The sequence below is a fragment of the Piliocolobus tephrosceles genome, chromosome 1, assembly GCF_002776525.5.
Source record: "Piliocolobus tephrosceles isolate RC106 chromosome 1, ASM277652v3, whole genome shotgun sequence".
NCBI lineage: Eukaryota > Metazoa > Chordata > Mammalia > Primates > Cercopithecidae > Piliocolobus > Piliocolobus tephrosceles.
The window spans coordinates 67,242,379-67,261,779 of NC_045434.1; the positions used below are offsets into that span (position 1 = coordinate 67,242,379).

General features: G+C 41.8%; 1 protein-coding gene across 8 annotated transcripts in view; it reads left to right on the plus strand.

Moving 5' to 3' along the window:
• HHAT (hedgehog acyltransferase) overlaps positions 1-19,401 on the plus strand; it is a 346,361-nt gene that overhangs the window by 127,279 nt on the left and 199,681 nt on the right. For all 8 annotated transcript variants that reach the window (XM_023198313.2, XM_023198317.2, XM_023198312.3 and 5 more), the window contains one exon: positions 10,661-10,811. In XM_023198313.2, coding sequence (XP_023054081.1) covers positions 10,661-10,811 — 151 coding nt within the window. The remainder of the gene's footprint in view (positions 1-10,660; positions 10,812-19,401) is intronic.

The following is a 19,401-nucleotide window of genomic DNA, read 5'->3' on the forward strand; positions in this document are numbered from 1 at the left end:
GGATGCAGCTGTGGAAGCCCTTTTTGGAACTGACTCTTGACCTTGACAGAGATCACCTCTGGGAGCGGCTGAAAGGCTTCCTGAGCTTGATGGTCCTTGGCACACTAAGTGCCTGTCTTCTTGTTCCTGTCTTTCATATCACCTGCCCTTTATAGCAGAAAAAGGTATCTCTTATTGTGCCTGTGCTTCTTTGACCTGGTATTAGCTTGAAACAACTCAAAGAGCAAATCTGTTCTCCTAGAGTTACTCACCACAATGCACCACCCCCTCATTTGATCTCAAATACCTTTGCATACATTGTGCTGCTTGAGGCTGGATTTTCTGAGGACCTTTAGAGCTCGTTCCCTGTGTTTTTTTGGTTCGTTTTTTTTTCCTGCTTGAAATAACCTCTGTTGGCTCCCTTTAACAACTCCCTGGTCAGCTTCACACAGGCTCTGTTCCACATCTGGCCTCAGAGTTGTGTGTGAATCTAGTAAACGTGGTGACTTGGAGAGAGCTGACCCGATTCAAGTTACAACCCTGCCACTTGTTAGTGTGTGATCTTAGGCAAATGTTGTAACCTTTCTGTGTCCAGGTCCCCATCTATAAAATGAGGAGTAATAGTAGTTCTTACCACAGAGAGAATGGAGCAAACACTTGTTTCTCCACTCTTAGTTTAAGAAATAAAATATTACAACATAATTGAAGCCTGATTGGGTTCCCTCCTGATTGTGTTTCCCACCCTGCCCCTAAATGGCAGCCACTATCCTAAATTTGGTATTTTTATTCTTCTGCATCTGTTTATGCTTTTACTGTTTGTGTGACTATTGTTTTACGTGGATATTGGTAAATAATAAGACCTATGAGAGATGAGGTGGAACTGTCTGAGAAGCCACGTGTGAAGGGTGTGTAGATCCCAGTCTAGCATTTGTGGGGAGAGGAGAGTGCAAAGCTCTGCCATAGCTCTCATCAGGAGAGCACCAGGTTTTGGCATTGTCCCCTTCTGTTTGGCTGCTGTCCCTCCAGGTCTGTTGATGCACCCAAGGGGCACAGCCTGGCCTCTTTGTAGTGTTTTGTGCCTTCATGCAGAAAGGAATTATGCAGCCAGAAGTTTATAGCCCCAAACCACTCTCCAACCCACTCTAGTCTGTTCTTGCTTCATTTTACCAGCATCTGCTTTGTTTGTTTCTAGTTTTACGGATGTGATTAATGTTCCTCCAGCCTCTGACTTGTTGCCTTTTTTACCCTTTCTGTCTCCCCTCCCTCCCTGGTTTGGTCTTTCTTACTCTGAACACTCAGTCTTTGCATTTCCTAGAAGCAGCTCTGAAGCCTCTTCTGTGAACTACTCACCAGCCGGATGCAGCCGGGGTCCTGGGACCACCCCCTTTTTGAGCACCAGAGGGTCTACTACCGGGTGTGCATGGCCTTGCCATCAACATGCACAACCAATTGTTTAGAGCATATTATTGCTGTACTATGAGTAGGGGATTTTGTGATATAGACCGTGCACAGTCAGGTAGATTACAGGTATCCCCCTTAGTCAGAGATTTAGCTTAGGATCTCTTAGTGGATGAGTCTGAGCTACTGGTTTCTGACTGTTTCTCCTTCAGCAGGCCAGTGACACTGTTGAGCTCAGAAGTGGGGACACTAGCTTCTCCCTGGTGGGGCTGCTTCTAGCTCTAGAGGTTTAGGTTGAATTGAAATGACACCAGTTGCTATAGTCATTCATTTCCAGAAATCAATGCTAGAGATGACTGAATTCCTTTTGCTTCTTTGGCCCCTCTGGCTGACCAAGCTTCACATGAGGTATCCCTGGTGCCTCTCCCCTACATGCTGCTCTTCCTTCTGGGCTCTAGCACTTGCTGCCCTGGAGTATGTGGCAGCTGTTCCTCAGTTCTGCCCACGACCTCACTCCCTTTCCCTACCAGTCACATTTACTGACTTTGGTTTTCTGGGTGCTGATCCATCTCTTCCTGACCAAGCACATTACAGAACTCCTGTGGGGCAATAGCTACCTTTTGTTCAGTGTGTCTACAGAGCCATCATGATGACTCTGAGCACTGGTGTTGACCACCTCAGGACATTAGCTTCTCTTCTTCCTTCACCCCTGGCTGGGAGAGAAAATCTCCAAGTGTCTGTTGTGGCACTTCTACCTTATGTGGAGGTTCCTGGTCTGTACTCTTCTTGATTCATCTTTATATTTCCAGTACTTACCCCAGATCTTATATATGAGAGGTTCTTATAATCTCAGATGAGAAAAAACTTATTTAAAAAAATGTAAGGTTCTTGAAGCTACAAAGCGTTTTTTATTATCTATTTATTTATTTATTTATTTTGAGACAGAGTCTCGCTCTGTCGCCCAGGCTGGAGTGCAGTGGCCAGATCTCAGCTCACTGCAAGCTCCGCCTCCTGGGTTTACGCTAGTCTCCTGCCTCAGCCTCCTGAGTAGCTGGGACTACAGGCGCCTGCCACCTCGCCCGGCTAGTTTTTTTGTATTTTTTAGTAGAGACGGGGTGAAGCTACAAAGCTTTAATCACAAAGTTAAGCAAAATCTAGAGTAGGTTTGATGTGTACAAAGTAAAAGTTATTAGAGGGACTTGGAGCAGAAAATGTCCAGATGAGAGGTCAGGCCATGGACTGAAGCAGGAGCCCAGGACAGGCTGGAGATTGAGAGCGTGGAGTCGGGGGGCACAAGCTAGTAAAGGCAGCTTCCTGAAGCTGAGGGAAGTGGGAGCCAGTACCTGACACACACGATGAGACTCAGAAGGCAGGGGTCAAACATGCAAAGATGGCAGCTCTGCAGCCAGCCCACAGAGCCGTGGGGCACCTCTCTCCAATCCTGGCAAACGCTGGCACAAGATGCAACTGGACTCTTTCTGTTGCTCATGAATTTTCATGAGGCAGTTGCTGAGTTGTTCTCCAGGTCTGTGGGGGAATTAACAATTCACAAGGTGATCTCATACAACTCAGACCCTTGTGTTTACCCCCGGGAAGATCTTCTGATCATTAACAAGGTTCATTGGACACGCTATTCTGTGTTGTGTATTACCCTGCTGCTTGGAGGTCCTGATGTTCAACCATGTGGGGATGGCCTTTGGATATCCTGTAATCTGGTAGACAATATCAGCAAGTACAAAAAGACCTGTAAGATAATGAGTAGAAATGTTAGTTGCACTTCCTCATATGTGGTACAGATAATAGAATACTAGAATTGAAATCATATGAGTAAAACATTTTTAAAAAATCTAAAAATTTATATATAGAGAAGGTACTTTTGGAAGCTTGGCATTTGGAGAAGATGCCATTGATTTTGGAGCCAAGAGACCTGGGTTAAAGTCCCAACTGTGGATTGACTCAGAGGCATGCGAAGGTCACTTAATCCTTATCAATCTTTGCATTCTAATATGATATATGGGGACAATACTTGTGGGATAGGGTGGTAAAAATTAACAGTGGGATAATGGACATGAAAGTGCATTCATTCTTTCATCCCATTCATTCATTCATTCAGCAAATACTCATTGCTTATTTTGGGTTATGTGCCAGGCACTGGTTGGTGCTAAGGAGATGGAATTAAAGAAGATAGCTGTGATCTTTGCCCTTCAGATCTTATCGATAACTAGACTTTACAGAAAGCTGAACCACATTATGTACTGGGAAAGTACCGTGTGACTATTTTAGCTGGGGCAGTTAGAAAAACTTTAAGAAATAATGGCACTTAGATGGGTAATGGCAGTTTAAGGGTAACTCTACCCTTAAACTTAGGTAGAATTTTGACAGACAAAATGGAGGAAGGGAACCTCTAGGCAGAGAAAAGAGTGTGAGCAAAGAGAAAGTGAAGGAGAGAATTGAATAAAATGAGTGGTTCAATGAGGACAGGAATGTCAGGGCAGGAAAAATAGGTTGGGCCTGGCCTTGGCTTCTCCTTCCCATTCCCTCCACCTTTCAGCTTGAGATTTTTAGCCACTCATTTGTGGACTAGAGCCGAGAGGGGGGTGATCAGCCAGATGGGATCCAATCACTAGCTTCTTCATTTTTAGTTAAAATTATGAAAAGTCAAGATTAAACACAAAGAAGGGCTGGGTAGGTATGTATATCAAGCTAGGAAGAACTAAATTCCAGGGGAGCTAGTTGGGATATTTTCTCAGCCCTCCTAGAACTCTTATAGAATTTGACATTCATCTCCTTTTGTCTTGAAAATCTGTGCCATTTATAGTTTTCAAGGGGAGAAAGCTAAATTCTGTTTTGGACGAGTTGAGTTTCAAGATGGCCCAATTAGGGGGGGCCTGCTGTTAGGCAGAATTAACTATACATTTAGTAACTTCAAGGCAGTAGCTAACATAGTGCTGGGACTTCTTTCTCTCCTTTTCACCAATGTTCTTGATACTGGGAATACAGTATCCAAGGTCCCAAACCTACAGAAGACTCATTGATTTGGTGGCAGGTCTGAACTTCAGTAGAGATTTAAGAATCCTCAGAGCTGACTGTATACACTTCCCGGAAATACTGTGATACAGTTTGTCTTCCTACTGTAGTATAAGGGGAATTTTTCATGCAGTTACCTCTTAAGGAAATGCTTATCAAACATCAACCATATGGCAAATATTAGGTGCTGGGAATGCAAGAGATATAAGACACCATTCCTGATCTTAAGGAACCTATGGTCTTAAGCTATACACACATGTGTACAACTGTGGTCTGATACGATAAAGACAGATCATAAGAAGGGAGTATGATGACAGCCCAAGAGGAAGCAGAGTGGCCGCATAGCTGACCTCCTCACCCCCTTCAAGTTTTTGCTGAAATGTCCTCATTTTGATGAAGATCACTCCACTCTCCTTTTAAAAAGGACAGCATCTGCTACCTCAGCACTTCAGAGCTCCCTCACCTATTCTACAGTTTTGCTCTTTCCATTACATTTATTGTCCTCTGTCTCAGTTGGCTGTTGCTGAATAACAAACCATCTCCAAACTTACCAGCTTAAAACAATGATTGCCTCTGTCTCCCTGTTCTGTTGGTTGACTGTACTTGGCTGGGTAGTTCTTGCTTGGGGTCTATCCTATAGTTGCAGTCAGACATCAGCCTGGGTTGCCATCTTTCAAAGGTGTAACTGGGCAGGATGTCCAAGAGGTTTTCTCACATGGCTGGCCATTCAGGCTGCTGTCAGCTGGGAGCTCGGCTGATGCTGTTCCCCAGAACATCTTCATGTGGCCACTCTGTGTGGCTTGGGCTTCTTTATATGACAACTTGGTTCTAAGAGGTAGTGTTCAAAGATTGAGCATTCCAAGGGGCAGGAAGTGGAAGGTGCCCGGCCAGTGGCAGACCACGCTTGGAATTAGAACAGCATCACTTCTTCTGTATCTGTTGGTCCTAGGACCTCCCCAGATTTACTCTTGATGGGGGAGTGGCAAGGTCACATTGCAGAAGACCATATGGGATGAAAGATACAGTTGCAGCCCTTGTCAGGAAGTCATTCTGTCATACTTCCTAAGTTCATATAAAGTTTATTTTTATGTCTATTTTTTTGTTGACTCTTGCTAGGGTATAAGCCCCATGAAAGCAGGAGTATCCACTGATGCATTCCAAGCACCTAGAACCATGCTTGGCACATATGTACACAATGAATGTTTGTTAAATGTGCAATGAATGGTGTCTGATCCTCTGTGTTTAGGTTGTTGCCTGTCCTCGGGGTGTGAGTATGAATCTCACTCCTAATTTACATTCTTTTCTCTTTTAACAGTCCGTAACACTCCATAAGCGCTGTTATCATGCCTTTTTATTCACTACCATATTGCTCAGTGCCTGGCAAGGAGCTGATATTCAATAACTGTATGTTAAATGAATGAGATGAGACCATATTTGAGCTGGGATCTGAAGGATACATAGTATTTTGCCAAGAAAAGAAGGAGGAGGGGTAGGGCACAGAGGCAGAAGAAAATACTGTGTGGCAAAAGAGAAGGGTAAATGAGACTGCAGTGAAACTGTGAGTCCCCTGAGGCTAGGTCCCACCGATTTGACCTCTAGTCTATTTCTCACAGGACTTAACTGGTGATTCCATTAGTCATACCCTTTGCACATGCTTGTTGAATGAATGTCAAAGGAGTGTGTAACGTATGTTTATTGCGGCACTATTCACAATAGCAAAGTCTTGGAATTAACCCAAATGTCCATCAGTGACAGACTGGATTAAGAAAATGTGGCACATATACACCATGGAATATTATGCAGCCATAAAAAAGGATGAGTTTGTGTCCTTTTTAGGGACATGGATGCAGCTGGAAACCATCATTCTTAGCAAACTATCACAAGAACAGAAAACCAAACACCGCATGTTCTCACTCATAGGTGGGAACTGAACAATGACATCACTTGGACTCGGGAAGGGGAACATCACACATCGGGGCTTATCATGGGGGGGTGGGGGGTATGGATTGCATTGGGAGTTATACCTGATATAAATGACAAATTGATGGGTGCTGACGAGTTGATGGGTGCAGCACACCAACATGGCACAAGTATACATATGTAACAAACCTGCACGTTATGCATATGTACCCTAGAACTTAAAGTATAATAAAAAAAAAAAAAAAGTGTGTAATACATGAACTCACATATGGCTTTTCTTTGTAGGGGAAGAAGTTGGGTTAGATAAAGTCATAACTCTTGCTAATTGAGAACATCTTACACATACAACCCAGAAATATTTGTTAAAGTATTGAAAAATAGTAAAATGTAATTTTTTTGAGCATAACGAAAGCTAATTCAATTTATGTCAAATAACTTGCAATCAGAGTAGAGTCATTTATAGTCTTATGTTGCCTTCCTGCCTATTGTATGCCCAAGAGAATGCAGCAAAATATTTAGGGTCAACCCTGAAACTTAGACCAAATCTTACAAGGGAAAGAGACTAATTTTTAGGTCAAGGGGAAAGAAGAATGAGCCATGCATTTTTCTTTTTTCTTTTTCTTTTTTGGGACAGAGTCTCACCCTGTCACCAGGCTGGAGTGCAGTGGTACAATCTTGGCTCACTGCAGTCTCCGCCTCCCAGCTTCAAGCGATTCCACTGCCTCAACCTGGAATCGCTTGAACCGAGTAGCTGGGAGTACAAGCATGCATCACCATGCCCAGTGAATTTTTTGTGTTTACTTAGTAGAGACGTGACTTCACCATGTTGGCCAGGATGGTCTCGATCCCCTGACCTCGTGATCCACCTGCCTCAGCCTCCCAAAGTGCTGGGACTACAGGCATGAGCCACCGTGTCTAGCCAAGCCATGCATTTTTCAAAGGGATAATGAAAATCAACAGCAAGACAGCAGAGTAGTGAAATCCACGGTGCAAACCCAATTTTTAAAGAAAATTAACACACAAATTATTATTTGTAATTTAATCTTTAAATTTAATATTGTTTTAAAAATCATTATGTGTCTTTTATTATATAAGCTTGTAAACCAGATATTAAAATTTCAAGGAAAAAATCTATTTAAGCCTTTCATATCTTAAGTCATAAGAAATACTCAGTGACAGGAAAATAGAGCACTTGTATGACTTCTTTTTTTTTAATATTATAAAAATGTATTTAATTAATCATTTTGTTATCTGGTTAACTTTTCTCTGTATCTTTTTTTATTTTTTAAGTTCTAGGGTACATGTGCACAGCGTGCAGGTTTGTTACATATGTATACATGCTTTCCATTCACATAGTGCTTGAAGAAAACCCAAATCAAGCCCAATTACCTTATCTTTAATTATATTTAGCAGTAGAGTTTATTAAACATCTATGCAAAATCAGTATTTTCCTTAGCCCAGTTCTGTGTAAAAGTACTAACAAATAGTGAATATTTTGTACAAACAGTGACTTATAAAAATGTAGACTCAGCCATAGATTTTAATTTATATGCCTTGGATCTGACAAATGTACAAAAATAGTGTAAAAAATAAAGCAATACTTGAGACATGAAGCAACCCATTTTTCCTGATCTGGCATCCTGTTAGCAGGGAGGAGAAGTCTGTGATGCTTCATATACGTAAGAGCTTGGCACGGCCTTAACGATGCATAGTCTTCCATAGGTCCATTGATGCCTTCAGTTCTTCAGGTGGATCATTTTCAGCTCTGGAAGCATTGTACCCTTTAATCAGTCATTCTTACGTATGTGTCCTGCCATCTCTAGCTGTGGAATTTTTCTGGCTAGAGCCTAGTGGTTCATTTTGCATGAGCTGCGAGCCTCCCTCATTGCCATCTCAGCCAGTGAGACTGATTTGTCACCCAGAGTGATCACATGCCCTTCAAGTATTTTATGATAGTATTGCTAGGACATATGTCTCACTTCTTGCTGAACGTGTGGTGTATACCTATATTCACATGTATGTATACATATATATTCACACACATATATCAGATTTTTTTCCTGACTCTTATCAGGCACATCCAAGAATGCTGAAAGTTTATCCCTAGCCCTTCAGCAGGTATGACTGTAGTCTGATTTTCAAAAGTCTGAAGAACCTGTTTGATCACTTCTGAATGGGAATGAGACACAGCGGTTCCCAGGGGTTTCTCCTTGTAGGATGTATGACTTTCACATTTGAACCACCACCTGCCATCACCCAAACTATATATTCAGAAAGTGGCTTATGTTTTTCTTCTGGCACCAGGGTTACCATTTATAGCCACACACTCGATAATAGTGACATTCTTTCAAAGATCCTAGTGTGGCATCAAAGAGGACAGACAGTGGTATTTTCTGCCAGTACCTCTTTGAAGCTTGGTTATTTCCTTCAGAATATCCCAGAAGATAACCTGGTCTGCCACACCGACATGTCCTGCAGTAATTTTCTGCACAGTGGGGAGGGCAATCTTGAGGTGAGAGAGCATGTGACCATTTATCATCTTCCCTGGGGGCTCCTTCTGGGCTTGGCCTGTGGCCTTCTCCTTGCGGGCACTGCTCTGGCGGACCCACTGCCTCCTTACTCCGCTAGACCTCAGGCCTTCATGTGAGTTTTCCTTTTTTTTTTCCCAAAGAGTTTTATTGGAACATAGCTCACATACCATAAAATCCACCCCTTTAAAGTGTATAGTTCAGTGACTTTTACTATATTCACAGATATGATTCACCTATCACCACCACCAGTTTTAGAATATTTTCGTTGCCTTGAAAAGAAATCCCACCTTTTATTAATTGCTGCCCCCTCTCCTCAAGAAACCACTAACCTACTTTGTCTCTATAGATTTCCCTATTCTGGGCCTTCATATGAATGGAATAATACAATATGTGGTCTTTTGTGACTGGCTTGTTTCACTTAGCTCCATGTTTTCAGGGTTCATCCATATTGTGGCATTTATCAGTACTTCATTCCTTTTTATGGTGGAAAGTTATTCTGTTGTATAGACAGACCACATTGTGTTTATCCATTCATCTGCTGATGGATGTTTAGGTGGTCTCCTCTTTTGGCTGTTGTGAATAATGCTGCTCTGTACATTGGGGTATAAGTTTTTGTGTGAACATATGTTTTGTGTGAACATTTCATTTCTCTTGGGTATATAACAAGGAGTGGAGTTGCTGGGTCATGTGTAACTCTGCTTAATCATTTGGGGAACCACCAGACTGTTTTCCAAAGCAGCTCCCTCACTCTGCACTCCCAGCAGCTGTGCCTGGTGGTTCCAGTTTCTCCAGATCTTCATCAACACTTGCTGATCTGACCTTTCGATTCTAGTTATCCTAATGGGTATAGACTCATGTCGGTTTTCTTTTTTAACTTTTAAATTTTGGGTGTGCATTGTAGATGTATATATGTATGAGGTATGGGAGATACAGCAAACAGGCATATGATGCATAATAATCGATACAGGCATTCAGTGTATAATAATCACATCAGGGTAAATAGGGTATCCATTACCTCAAGCATTTATCCTTTGTGTTACAAATAACACAATTGTGTTTTTCTAGTTATTTTAAAATGTGTAATTAATTATTGACCAAAGTTACCCTGTTATTCGGTCAAATACTAGATCTTATTCTTTTTTTGTGTGCCCATTATCACGTAGGTTTTGAAAGATTTTGGAAGGATTTTCCCCTTTGTAATAGTTTTTTAATGCAACGTACACATTTTGGGCATTCTCTTTCCTAGTATCTGTAAAAGCATGACTGTTGGCGGCCGGGCGCGGTGGCTCAAGCCTGTAATCCCAGCACTTTGGGAGGCCGAGACGGGCGGATCACTAGGTCAGGAGATCGAGACCATCCTGGCTAACACGGTGAAACCCCGTCTCTACTAAAAAAAAATACAAAAAACTAGCCGGGCGAGGTGGCGGGCGCCTGTAGTCCCAGCTACTCGGGAGGCTGAGGCAGGAGAATGGCGTGAACCTGGGAGGCGGAGCTTGCAGTGAGCTGAGGTCCGGCCACTGCACTCCAGCCCCGGCGACAGAGCGAGACTCCGTCTCAAAAAAAAAAAAAAAAGCATGACTGCTAAGAGGTTCTCTTGCCTGTCACAATAATGAAATTTCATTTTTTGTTAAAAAATTTCATTGAAGAAAACCAATGTGGGATACTTTTGTAAAATGTGCGAGTGGAAGGGAGGAAGGGGTGGGTGGAGAAGCGAGGCAGTTGGCATAGCTCCTGGGGTGCTGGTCTCCTCCAGGAAGCTGCTGTGACTCTCATCCGTGTGTCTGACTGGCCTGTTTGCCTTTCAGGAGGACTGGCGTTAGCCCAGGTGCTCTTTTTCTACGTGAAGTACTTGGTGCTCTTTGGCGTGCCGGCTCTGCTCATGCGCCTGGATGGACTCACTCCGCCCGCCCTCCCTCGCTGCGTGAGCACCATGTTCAGTTTCACCGGGATGTGGAGGTCAGGCGCTGGGTTTGCTAAAGTTGGTCAGGCGTGTCCAGTGGGAGGAGCACGGCTGGACAGGCCTCAAAGGGTTCGGGCTACTGTCCTCTCCCTGTCTCTCACTCAAGCTGCATTTGGCATCCGTTTCTTCATCCTACTAGCAGGATGACTAATGCATGCTTTCTGGGTCTCTCACAATTATGATTAGTCTATGTAGATGGGTGAGATAAGAAAGTTTCTTTCTGAGTCTGTGTACTGGTGCACAAAGGGTTATGTTTGAAGTGGTTTCTCACTAACTTGGGAAAGGCTACTGTATCTTGATTTTTTAATTGCTTTCTCTTTTTCTTGAAAATGACATCAGTATATGTGAGACTGTTAAGAAAAATAGACTCAGGATAATAGGTTAGGCCAGTGTTGCTGCATACTATTTATAAATGTCTCTAAGTTTCATTTTTCTTATCTCTTTAACAGTAGTAAAGATAATCTCTGTCTCAAGGAGTTGTTTTGAAGATTAAATAACCTAATGCATGTAGAGCAGGTGGTATAATATAGATGTTTACTAATGTTAGCTTTAACACTTGTGTTATTCTTATGCTCAGTGAACGTGATAAAAGAACACTTTTTTTCTGAAATTTTCTTTTCTAGATTTTGACCCATAGTCTTATGGTTGGTGTGGAGTCTTTTTTTCCTTAGTCCTTCTGCCATTTCGGATTGTTGTTTTCAACGTGATGGACTTGTTGCTGTGTTCCTCTTATCACTTCTGGAGTGTAATAAGTGACAGGATTGCGTTTGCAATGGGAAACCTAATGGAAGAACCTTAGGGTCAGCACTGGCCCAACCATGGGAGTCGGTGCCTGATTCATGTGGCTCATTCCTTTTTATTTTTTAATTTTTGAGACAAGTTCTTGCTATGTTTCCCAGGCTAGTCTCAAACTCTGGGCTAGATCCTTCCACCTCAGCCCCCCAGTAGCTGGGATTACAGGCTTATTCATTCTTAAATTTCATCTCTGTAGGCAAAAAACCCCGAGACACAGGTAGGGGAAGAGCTCAATAAATACTGCCATATCTAATGTTGCTGTTCAAAAGGAGGTGGGTAGCACTCAACATCCTGATTTTTCATAGTAACTTATTACAGATGCTGAATTTATCAGAGCCTCTCTAAATACATTTTAGTTTTGGTCCAGCTTGCTTCTTGGAGTAAGAAATTTCCTATGGTGATTGCAAGGAATGTCAAGTAGTTACTTTGATTTGTCCTTACTTCATCAAATATCACAGGTTGCCCTGTTTTCATGGCAAGATTGGGGAATGTTGGCAAAGAGGTACTCTCTAACTAGAAGGCCAGGGAATGGATTTTGTTGAAAAGGTGATGCTGGTTGGAAGGCTCTGTTAACTTTTGATTTACTCATCAAAGTCACTTACTGAGTCAGTGGGTTGAGACCCAGCATGGTTTGGGAACATGTCACAAGTGTCTGGTGTGAACCTTGCACAGTCCCTGTGCCTACTCAGTGTGAATGCTTGTACTGTTGCATTTCTTGGGAAGCACATTCCCCTAAAAGGCTTCTCCCGTATTGGCTGGCATGATAAAATCATAACTCTCTGGCATGCATGCTGGTTTCTGGGTCCATGTCCATAAATACCAACCCACTGTGTCACCAGAGGCAGTTTTGGCAGTTGACTATTTCATACTCAAAATGGTTGTCTTCTTGTCCTTTATTTTAATATATTTTTTTTTTTGTCTAAGGAAGACCTTCAGTTCTATGTCAACCACAGACGTGGAGAGAACATGTCTGTCAAGACCTTTGTCACTGTCTTGATTAGAACTAGACTCATATAGTTGAGACCCCAGGCTGCTGAGACACTCTCTCGCCTCACTCAGTTAAAGTTTTAAGACAAATGTGGACAAAAGAGTAGTAATGAAAAGCTATTCTGAGGAAGAAGCTCTGGGGTGACCCCTTGGAGTGATGTGGTTCTAAAAAGAGGTGTTTCTGAGGGCATGTGACAAAATAACAAAGAGGGCCTTTCCTGGGAGTGACCTAGACTTTCATTCTAGCTTCTTTAGCATGCATAGGTGTAGGTTTTCCTCTCCACATTTTTAGGTTTCTTGAAGGATTTTCCGGGCTGCTAATTATACTTAGAAACACACAGGTCTTTGTACAGAATGGCCATTTCATACTAAGTAGCTAAATTTAGGTATGGAGATGAACTTTTTCTGAGATTCAGTGTACAATGTAAGACTCAGAAGTAGTTTTTTAATTGAAAAAAAAATAGAATAACAATTAGTGTCTCTTTTGTGTGATTTGCAGATGCTCCTTGACTAGTAGGAAGAGGTTGACCATGTTTCATGTTCAGTATCTGGTAGCATAACCCTGACACTGGTCTTGGTCTCATTCTCTAACTTTTCTCTTTAAGAATGCTTGTTAAAGGAAACTAGGTTTTGAATTTGTAATTTCTGTTAACAGCTAACCTTACTTTTTCTGGGCCATCTGTTGAAGTATTGCTGCAGACAGGGAATGGCTCTCTTCCTGGATTTAGGTTTGAGAAGAATTTAATCATGAGCAGATGTGAACGCTGGTGATGCAAATTATTCTGCTGGGTCATGTCAGCTATTCACAAGGTGACGTAAAGGGTACGGTGGATGGGAAGTGGAGGGAAGAATCTCCAGAGATGATTTAATGGTTACCTGTCTCAGAGATCTACGCTGAATGAGATTTAGAACTGCTGATAGAGGAATATTTAGCCCCCCCCATTTTAATGGAGCCATAACTTCCTGAACACCGTGCTGACTGATTGCATCATCTTTCAGCCTACTTAGCATTGAGAGACTTGAAGTCAGCAGCCTGCCATATCAGAGGAATATGAGCTCTACATCGTAGAAAAGACAAAATTGGCCATTACCAGAGAGATAATCTTCCTTGCCATGCTAGTTCAAATTGACTGTGAAAAATTGCAATTCACCAAGAAGGCCAAAACCTGAAAGTTAGGACCTGATGGGTTTGTTTTTCTTTCCTCGTAAACCTTCTCTTTCATATAATTTCTGCTCAGATTATTTACAGATATAACAAGACTCCAAGGAGTACCTGTATTCCCACTTGCATGATTTTTCCATGGTCTTATGGACCTGAGAAAATGATAATTTTCTGCTTAACTTTTGGATTTCACGTTTCAATTTAGATTGGCTGAGATCTGTAATGAGCATTTTTTGCCAGGAGTCATTAAAGATGACGTTGCATGTCTAAGGCTCCAAATAAGAGATCTGATCCTATTTTTGTGATTTGATTTCTAGCTATGGAAGCAAAGCGATAGAATTTCCCATGGTGGCTGGTGAGTTATGGGTCAGTTTCAATTATTTCAGGAGTCCTGCACAGCTTGCCCTCTGCATTTCTTGAATTATGATGCTTTCAGGTGTTCAGAGGCAAACTCGCATCATTGCTTATCCCGGGGGAATCTGGGTGCTGTTGATGGCTGCTAGACCTTAATATATAGGAGTATCTTTAGGCTGGGGATGAGGAGGAATCTGAGCACCTTCCTTTAGTGAGGTAGGTTGCGTGGGCTGTTAGGTCAATAGAATAATTTAGGTCCCTAGGTAGAGAGTTGGTCCAGCATGTTAGATGATAAATCAGCACTACAAACTGCTGGCTTTGCATTAGTACTGCCTTTGAATCATGCTTAACCACCAGTTGCAGGGCAGGATGGCAGGCATGGAGTTGGTGAAATATTTTATCATGTCTACCGACATTGTTGGGTAGAAAGCTGGAATAGGGTGAGCATAAATAAGAAAAGGTCAAATAGGTGCTGTTAATAAAAGATTGCTTTTTTGGGCGGCGATCTATTGACTAAGAGCTGGCTACCTACTAGTTATGTGACTTTGGACAAATAATTTAAATTCTCTGGGTCAATCTTTTAATCTCTAATAGGAGAATAGTACTACTTTGCCTCATGGGGTGCTATGAGGATTGAGCGAGCCTGGTATATAGTAGGTCCTCAGGAAGGGGTAGTTTCTTAGTACTTTTTTTTTTTTTTTGCTTGAAAATCAAACAAAGCCAGAGGTGACCGAGAGGTCCACCTGCTAATGGACCGGGGTAGGGAGGCAGCGAGCAGTGATGGGACTGGCTGATGGAAGGCTCAATTTCAGCTCTGTACCGGAGATGTGATGATTCAGAGACAGAGACTACAGTGGAAGCAGTACGGGCTGGACCTTCAGAGGAGGGGCCGTGGTCTTGTCATTTTTGTCTCCTTCCTTATGTGAGAGGAAGACTGAGGTGTCAGATGAAAAGACTAGGAACAGCTTCTTGTCACTAGACAATGCCTGTGTTCCCCTCTACTTGTCTGTTAGCCCTAGCCACATTGAAGGGAGATGACCACCAGGATCCCTGTGCTAAAGTACAACCACCCCCACAAATCTCCTTATTCCTCAGTTTCTTGAGGCATTAAAATGGGGCTGATCATAGTACTCATCTCACTGGATTGTTGTAAGGGTTAGGTAAGATCATGTACTAAAGCAGTGGATACACTGCAGGCAAGCTGCAGACACCAAAATATAAGTGATTAACTAATCATTACATAATTATATAAATAATGATTAATAATCATTACAAATAGAGTAAAATTTATACCATTTGTTCATTTGTGGTTTATTTATGAGACAGTGTCTCGCTCTGTCACCCAGGCTGGAATGCAATTGTGTGATTATAGCTCATAGCAGCCTCTACCTCCTGGGCTCAGGTGATCCTCCTGCCTCAGCTTCCCAAGTAGCTGTGACCACAGGCACGCACCACCATACCCGGCTAATTTTTTTTTTTTTTTTTTAAATTCTGGGATACATGTGCTGAATGTGCAGGTTTGTTACATAGGTATACACATGCCATGGTGGTTTGCTGCACCTATCAACCCATCATCTAGGTTTTAAGCTCCACATGCATTAGGTATTTGTCCTAATGTGCTCCCTCCCCTTTACCCCACACTTGCCTAATTTTTAAATTTTTTTTGTAGAGGAAGGGTCTCTACTGTTTTGGCTAGAGTGGTCTTGAACTCCTGGCCTTAAGCAATCTTCTCACCTTAGTCTCCCGAAGTGCTGGGATTACAGGCATGAGACACTGTGCCCAGCCCCACCATTTGCTTGTTTTTTAATTTCTCAGAAAAGAAAGACCTGATAAGGTGCTAAGTGTTGACGTAGATGGAAGGTAGAAGAGGTGAGTGACAAAAGGTGGAAGACATGGATTTCAAATTAGATGCATGTGAGTCCCCTGAATCTGCCCCAGTATGACCTCTCCCCCACCCCTCACAGAGCTCTTATTCATTCATATAACTTTGCAAGCAGTTTCCAGCCACTAGACATTTATGTTACCTCATATTTTGGGCACCTACCTTAGTCAACCCCTCTCTCATAGTTCCATCTCAACAAACTCAAAACATATTTTCTTTCTTGTAGCATTCATATTTTAAAATCCCCTTACCTTTTCCTTCAAACATAGACTTCCATAGATCAAAGTGGAAAGGGCTATCAAATTAAAGCAAATTTTACAAACCATCATTATATTTTGCTTCCTGAATTTATTTTGCTTCACAGATACTGTGTCCTCTTCTCCATTTTCTCCCCGTGTGGAAGATTTTTTTGGGGTGCCTTTACTGACAAGCTCTTAGATGACTGTTACAGTAAGAAGTAATCTAATGTAAGAAGCACCAAACATTTTCAGATGAAAGATGTTGATCACCAGTCACCAGAACATAGTGTTTGAGGCCACAGATCTAGAGCCTGAACTGCCTGGGTTTGAATCCTGGCTCCACTGCTTATTAGCCGATGACCTCTCTGTGCCTTCGTTTTCTTCTCTGTAAGATGGAGATACTATAAAGGGTATCCAATTCCTAATGGAGCTGGAACCCTGTACCTTTCACGGTAATAGTCACACTGTACTTGGTTGCAACCCACCAGCCCATAAGCCCTTTGAAGGCAGTGATCATGTCTTATTCTTGTTTAATGTTGTAATCCTAGCACCCTCCTCGGTGCCCAGCATTCAGTGGAAATCTATGCTGAATGGACACTGGTCACTCTTCTGAAATTTTGATCACCAGGTCTTAAGAGCAAGATTTCCAAGTATTTAGGTCTGGTAGCTGAGTGGCTTCTCTCTGCAGCATGTGGTGACATGTGGCTGTAGGTGTACCATACCATGACTGCTGTTGATACTCCACTGTCATCTCCCTGTTTTTCTCATTAAGTATTAATACATGAAATGCCAACATATCGCATCTGCTGCGATTTCTTTGAGAATGACTTTGCCTTATAAGGAATCTAGAAAGAAGAATGTTTGCCTTTCTTACTTTATTACTGTCATTATTTTATCAGATGTTGTGCCACATCCTAGATATGAGATGAGGGAGAAAGTTACAAATATAAAGGGAGAAAAGGGAATCAATTCAGACTTGGCTATGAGAGAGGAGTTTGGCAACTGTTTATCTTTGGGGGTAGGATTTTTTCTGAGGGAGGTGCTGGGGGTAGGATCCTACTTTGGGGGTAGGATTTTTCTGAGGGAGGTGCTGAAAGGAGATATCCTAATGCCTTACAGAGGAAGATGAGAAACTGGATGCGGGGCTGGGAGTGAAGCCTTTCTAAAACACATCCTCAGAATAGCCCAAACTCTAATAATAATAATCATAATAACAGCAATAGCAGTAGCAGCAGTGCGAAGAACATAATGCTTACATTCTGCCAGTACAGTTATTTTTAAAACATGTTTTAAATTCATTTAAAATAACATTATTAAGCCCATTATATGTTAATATAACATTTTTTTCTGAAAAAGTAACTATTTCCAATATCAAATAATTTAGTGAGAAGAGTTTTTTTTTGCAGATTTAAACAAAATTCTAGCAATTTTCAATGCACTGTTGTTTACTATAGTCACCATATTGTACGATAGATCTCTTGAATTTACTCCTTCTAACTGAAATTTTGTATCCTATGAAGTAGTCAGTATAATTACAGATAATCTAGGGAAATGGGCAAATATTAAGAACAAGTCTAATTCATCTAAAATATTCACCACCTTTGGCAAGTAAAATTATCTGCTCCTGTAATAAGATCAGATAACATCTCAAAATCAATTAGAAGGTACTTGAGCTACTACAGCTTTGAAAATGTGTATCCCTGTGTTTGTGCATGCACACACACTGAAGTATAATTTATTCAGAAAAAAAATCCTCCCACACAGCTTGTTCCCACTTCTGCAAGGACAGTTCTAAGTTCTTTTATATATTCAATGTATTTCATCTTTACAAAACCCCTGTGAAGTAGGTACTATTATTTTTGCCACTCTACAGATGATGAAATTGAGGCATAGAGAGGTTGAGTAACTCTCCTTAGATCACACAGCGAGTGAGTGGTGGAGCTGGTATTTGAATCCAAACACATGGCTCTTGAGTCTGTGCTCTTGATCACTCCCTTTTACTGTCTCTCTAGTGAAATGGAACTGAAGCAGATTTCTCCTTCATGGTTTGGAGTGTGGGGCTTGTGGGACAGGATCTGGAATTTAGAGGTACCTGAGAATGACTATGGCTTACATACTGACTCCCTAGAAAGGGAATGGTTCAGGAAGTGATGGGAGGGGTTCAGTCTGTGTCACGGTTGATGAAAATAGTCAAACTCTGTAAAATATTTAAAGACGTTTATTCTGAGCCAAATATGAATGATCAAGGCCCAAGACACAGTCTCAAGAGGTCCTGAGAACCTGTGTTTGGTAGGTTATAGCTTGGTTTTATACCTCAAGGAGACATAACACATCAATGAATGCATGTGAGTTATACATTTGTTTGGTCTGGAAAGGCAGGACAACTTGAAGTGGGGGCTTACAGGTCACAGGTGGATTTGAAGATTTTCTGATTAACAATTGGGAAAAGAGTTATCTAAAGACCTAGAATTGATAGCAAGGAATGTCTGGGTTAAGAGAAGGGGTTGTGGAGACCAAGGTTCTTATTATGTAGATGAAGTGGCTACTCTTAGAGACAATAGATGGCAAATATTTCCTCTTCAGACCTTTAAAAGGTGCTCAACTCTCAGCCAATCTCTTCAAGATCAGAAAAGGACCTGGAAAGGAAAGGGGATTCTCTACAGAATGTAAATTTCCCCCGCAAGAGACGGCTTTGCAGGGTCATTTCAGAATATGTCAAAGAGATATATTTTAGGGTAAAATACTTTAATTTCTTTCAGGGCCTGCTATCTGTCATTTAATGCAATACTAAAGTCAGGTTGGAATTTGGTATCTTATTGCCACAAACAGTCTGTTTTGTCTTAAGATCTCTGTTTTAATGTTAATGCTGGTCAGTTGTGCCTGAATTTTGAAGGGAAGAGAGTATAATGAGGCATGTTCAACCCCTTCTTCCCATCATGGCCTGAACTAATTTTTCAGGTCTACTTTTAAATCCCCTTCGCCAAGAGAAGAGGTCCATTCAGTCGGTTGGGGGGGTTCAGTGTTTTGTTTTTGGTTTACAGCACCGAGCAGGGAGGGATGGGGAGAAAGGAATCACCAGTTTAACCTGAGTCACTGACTGAGTGAATGATGCGGGGCCACTGGGGGCTTCTGTTCCTATCTTACATCCTTTTATTACAAACAACAAT